General features: G+C 40.1%; 1 protein-coding gene across 1 annotated transcript; it reads right to left on the bottom strand.

Annotated features, from left to right (window-relative positions):
• Positions 1–1,837: 1,837 nt before the first annotated feature.
• LOC120133039 (proteoglycan 4-like) lies at positions 1,838–5,033 on the bottom strand. The gene is made up of 2 exons (XM_039149700.1): positions 5,028–5,033; positions 1,838–3,358 (listed from the first exon to the last, which is right to left on the bottom strand). The coding sequence occupies exon 2, from the start codon at positions 3,344–3,346 to the stop codon at positions 2,084–2,086; it is 1,263 nt and encodes a 420-aa protein (XP_039005631.1). The 5' UTR covers positions 3,347–3,358; positions 5,028–5,033; the 3' UTR covers positions 1,838–2,083.
• Between the last annotated feature and the right edge of the window lie 607 nt (positions 5,034–5,640).

Here is a 5,640-nt window from a genome sequence, read left to right as displayed (position 1 = left end):
CAGACATGCAAGAGATTATACACTTGAAGCAAAAATTGTCGAAGCAGTTTGCTATGAAGGATATGGGCGCTGCAAAGCAGATTCTTGGGATGAGGATCAAGAGAGACACAAAGTCGGGGACTTTGATGTTATCACAGGCTGAGTACATCAACAAAGTACTCTCCAGGTTCAACATGCAAGATGCTAAACCAGTAAGTACACCTTTAGGTGTTCATTTCAGACTCTCCAAAGACCAATCACCAAAGACGGAGGAAGAACGTGCACACATGGTGAAGGTGCCGTATGCCTCAGCAATTGGAAGTCTGATGTATGCCATGGTTTGTACCAGACCAGATATTGCTCATGCAGTGGGAGCTGTTAGCAGGTACATGAATAATCCGGGCAAGGTACACTGGGAAGCAGTCAAATGGATCCTCAGATATCTTCGGGGTACCACAAACAAAGCACTTTGTTTCAAAGGTGGAGATATGATACTGACAGGCTATGTAGATGCTGACTTAGCCGGAAATGTCGACATCAGAAGGAGCACTACAGGGTATGTCTATACTCTAGGAGGAACTGCAGTGAGTTGGGTTTCTCAACTACAGAAGATAGTTGCTCTCTCCACAACTGAAGCAGAATATGTCGCTGTTACGAAAGCCAGCAAGGAGATGGTTTGGCTCCAAAGTTTCTTGGAAGAGTTAGGCAAGAAACAAGAAAACAATATCTTGTATTGCGACAGTCAAAGTTCTATCCATCTAGCAAAGAATCCGTCTTTTCATTCCAGGACAAAGCACATACAATTGAGATATCATTTTATCCGGTCTCTTCTGGAAGATGGGATTTTGAAACTTGAAAAGATTAGTGGAGCTCAAAATCCGGCAGACATGTTGACAAAGACGGTGACTACGGACAAACTGAAGTTGTATTCAACTTCAGTTGGCATGCTAGAATAACAAGACCATACATGCTGCTGCATTGATCGAGGTGTGAAGACATATTAAAATCAGTCTTCAAGTGGGAGATTGTTAAAAGTTTCAAAGTTTGGCAACCAACTTTGGAAAATGTTTTTTTCAAAGTTTGGTAAATGTTTCTTTGAAAAATGTTTTTCAAAGTTTGGTAAAATTTTGGTAGATGTTTGTTGAAAATAGGAATGGGTAAATTCACTTTAGTCATTGCACTTTAGGGTATTTTCAAAGATTAGTCCCTAAGTTTCTACTATAAATACTCTTACCCATTTAGCTTCAAAATCATCCCAAAACATTTCTTTCTTCCTATACTAGAGAGCTTTCTTGTGAGTAGTGAGTGTTTTGTAAACACCTGTAAATTTTCTCTCTTAGTAAAAGATCTGCAGCAGCCCGGAGACGTAAGCACAATTGGCTGAACTCCGTTATCAATTTTCGGGTATTATTTTTCCGCTTTTATTTTGCATTCTCACTAATCTGGTTATAGGGAAATTACTTGTACTCGGTTTATTTTCCTAACAACAACACAAATATAAAGTATATTTTTCATTGAAAATACATAAAATATATCCTACATGTGTCATCAATCATCCAATGGTTTACGATTTCGGACTTGATTAACACCATTATTATTAGAAGGTATAGGAGGATGAAAGTGTGCTTAAACATTTATTATCTTCCGATTTACAAATAAGAAATCTTATTAGTTTAGACGTTATATACACTAACCGTTTAAACCAGAAGTCTACAACAATTTCAACACCGACTGAACTATTACCAAGTGGGTTTCATCCAATAATTTACGTAGAGGCCAGTGGCTCACACCTCCAACACTCTCCCGATCCATTCCTGACCCCAATTGGTGAGTTGCAGACACAATGGTATGATGGTTCATTTTTATTGCAATCGGAATATAGCATCTTATCCTCTCATAGTTCTCCAGGCCTGAACATGGAGCGTCTTCAATTAGGCACCACGAATGGTATTGAAGAATCCGAATCCATGAGACATTTAGCATATTAGTGTTTATTCTCAAAAACAAGTATCCTATACCTAAATTTAATTAAAACAAACCAAGATAATTAAAATCCACTTGATGCTTTGCTTTTTGTTTAGCTTTTGTAGCCATTGGTGCGTTCCTAGACATGGAATCCGCCGGTGTTTGGTTTTCTTTGGAGAGAAAGGTGCACACCGGGGTCATGGTGAGTGCATGAAGAATTATAGACGATCGAGTTGTTAACGCCTTGCACATTGCTGTTCATGAACGCATTCATTGGCAAAGTGTTCGATCCGCTGCTCTTTCCCTTCATCTTTCTATCGCCTTCCTCGACGCTGCTGCCATAACTATGGTACACGCTTCCATCACTGCTTCCGGTCACTGGCTTCTGGAGCCGATGAGGACTGCCCTGGAAACCATTTCTGTGGGGTGATTTGATTAGCTCCATGAAAGAACCTTTGTTCTCACCAGCGATTGTTATGATCCTCATACCAGAATCCTCCGAGTCCGAAGAGAACTTCTTGCCATTGCCTTTCTCCTTTGTTTCTCCATGCTTGGTCGGTTCCCTCTGTCCATGAATGCGAGTGTCGTCGAGATCCTTTTGAGGGGCACTGAAAAGCCCGTTGGGCTTGTCGATCATCTTTTGAACGAGCACTGTCTTTTGCTCTGCCTCGACAGGGATCTTAGGCTCGAGATCAGCTTGAGCTCTTATCTGGGGAGGTGGGAGAGTTAAAGGGGAAGGTGGTGGAGCAGTTGGTGGTTTGATCTTTGGTGATTGAGTTGGAGATTGCATGGAAGGTTTGACTGTCGATGCTTGAGGGCTAGCCACACGATTCGTAGTGGTCGTAAAGTTAGTCACCGATGTTGTAGTAGGAGATGTCTTGGCTGGTGAAGTTGGAACCGAGGAAGTAGTAGTCGCCACTGACTTGGCTGGAGAAGAGGGAATAGAGGCAGTAGTCGCCACTGACTTGGCTGGAGAAGAGGGAACAGAGGCAGTAGTCGCCACTGACTTGGCTGGAGAAGAGGGAACAGAGGCAGTAGTCGCCACTGGCTTGGCTGGAGAAGATGGCAATGACGCCGTTTTTGCCGGTTTCGGTGGAGAAACAGGTGACCTCGCAGCAGTTGGAGCCGTTTTCAACGGGGAATTGGGCACCGAAGCAGTTGTAGAACTAACTTCAGACGTAGGATTTTTGGCAGGAGAAGACGGCTGAGATCCTCTACCGACAGACGCAGGTGATGCCGGAAGGGAGGAAGCACCTCCCGTAGGTCGGAATGCAGGTATAATCGTGGTTGATCGTGGCAGGGCAGGAGCAGGTTCAGGTGTTGGAGCAGGTGCTTGGGGTTGTGGCCTTGAAATGGATGCTAAACGAAACCATGGACGAGTTGGGGCCTGTTGGTTCGACATAATCGAGAGAGTCTAAAAAGATAGCGAATGCTACGAACTAACCCAAGTAGAAATGTCGAACGAATGGATACGCATAAAAGACTACCAGAAATGTACTTATATAGTGATCTAGGTTAGAAGAATAAGATGACAAAAAGTAAAGGATCCCACAAGATAAAACTCCAAGGCATCCAATACTATGCACATAACAGCTGACAAAAGTTTAACATCTTACGGTAGGTATCAAATTGAGTAATTTAGAAGATCTTCTTTTTTCTTTTTTCTAGAGGGGATTCATTGAACTCATGAAACTGAAGTTTCTGTCGACGCCTTGCATGGCTGCCTTTAATCTCATGTTTAACAACTTGGAAAAGGAATTTCTTTACAGTGATTTTACAGCTCATTTTGTATGAAACATTAACCGGAGCCTTTCATGTCTGGAATCCTTGGCTACATAGTCATATTTGATTGGACCGTTTTCAATTGCTCACCCAACAAGGCAATTCTAATTCCATTCCTTGCAGAAATGGAAAATATTCTTGAATAACGGTCGTGGAATTCATGCAACTTTATATTCATCATATTTAAGTTTTAGCCTCTGTTAATGCACTTAAGTTTTGGGTCAACTACAACATCAGTCACTAAACTTAAGATTATGTATCGATTTTAACATTAAACTTTAAAATATTTTAATTTCAACATTGAACTGACTCGTTAAACCATTAATCGTGTGATGACATGGTCGTTTCTTCCTCACTTATCTATAGAAAACCATAAATTACTTAAACCGTCATCGATTGTCATTCTTGATAAGATCGATAACAAAACTTTTGTGTTTCACTTGTTTTTCTTCTCCTCAAATTAATTTTCACAAAACTCACTCAAAATCGCTACATTCATCTAAAGGATCAATCTTCTAATGCTTTGATCTCTTCCAATGATCATCTAACGAGACTAGTTTCTATGTATGATGTTCTTATTCTCAAAAGAATACTTCTCATCATTTGAATTTTCGATCAGTCACCTAATATCTCTCAAATCCAAGAAAGCTCAAAACTCCCAAAAAAACCATGAATTTTTATGTTTAATTTTGTGAGTTTTAAAGAGGTTTTGAGAAGAAAAAAAACACGAGATAAGTTCATTGATGTCTAAGATAATTGCAAAAGACACTGAAAAATGAAAATTTCCAGGAATAACAGAAAATGTGAAAAAAATAGAACATGATTAATATGTAAAATATGACAAGGTGGAACAAAATTATTTTTTTTAACTTTCGCATAAATACATGTCAACTTGTATGTCAACATCAAACTATCACATTTTTTTATTGTTAGTGGTTTAACCATACAATAGATTAACTGAAAGGTGGATTAAAATTCATTGTTAAAATTGTTCTGAAGTTGAATGTTAAAATTGATGCATATCCTACTTTTAATTACTAAGGGTGTAATTTACCCTAATTTTTTTTTTCAGTGACCCCTATCTTTTGTTATCCCATGATCACTGCAACCGCTGCTTTTGTATGAATGAGTTGGCTGGAATATTAATTCTTGCACTTAACATATATTCTTAACAAGGAAAACTTCTTCAAAGAGTATTTTTGTCCCACAGCCAACTCTTAATAAATATTCTTGCAATTGCAGGAGAAATTTGATGCCGCTGCTGTCTGTTTCTTCCCTCTGACTTTGCTAGCAGACATTACTTGAGAACAAACTTTTACGGCTGGTTCTTCTTTTATTTTGTTTGACCCTGAGTTTCTAACAACATTAGAGTGTTTCTCTCAGTTGCTTTCCTGTCGGAAACACCAACTCTTTTTCTTTACCAATTGTCTCAAAACATGAAACGATTTCTTATGGTGGGACCTTGGAACCCATCTTCGCACATCCCCCAGGCTATTCAATGGACGAAGCCTGCTCATGGTTGGATTAGTTTAAACACGGACGGAGCCGCTTCCGAAAACTTAACGCGTAGTTCTGCTGGAGGTGTGCTACGAGATCACTAAGGTAATTGGCTTCTTGGTTTCAGCCGATCCATTGGTTTTTGCTTTACCCTCAAAGCTGAATTCTGGGGCATGCTTCTAGGCCTGATACTTGCATGGGAAAATGGCTACAGACACGTTCATCTCCAGTCTGATTGCCTTGAGGTAGTCCGTCTCGTAAATGACAATCACTATGCAAAGTACTCCTTGATCCGATTAATCAACCATATCAGGGAGCGTCAATGGAAAACAAGAGTCGAATGGTTCCCCCCAAGAAGCAAATAGGATCGCGGATGCCCTTGCTCACTCCCAAGATGATATTCTTGTTGGTCTGCAC

This window comes from Hibiscus syriacus, unplaced genomic scaffold (genome assembly GCF_006381635.1).
Source record: "Hibiscus syriacus cultivar Baekdansim isolate YM2019G1 unplaced genomic scaffold, ASM638163v2 tig00110575_pilon, whole genome shotgun sequence".
In the NCBI taxonomy this organism is placed as follows: domain Eukaryota; kingdom Viridiplantae; phylum Streptophyta; class Magnoliopsida; order Malvales; family Malvaceae; genus Hibiscus; species Hibiscus syriacus.
Note: the sequence above shows the minus strand (reverse complement) of the source record. Positions and strands in the feature narration are given on the sequence as shown.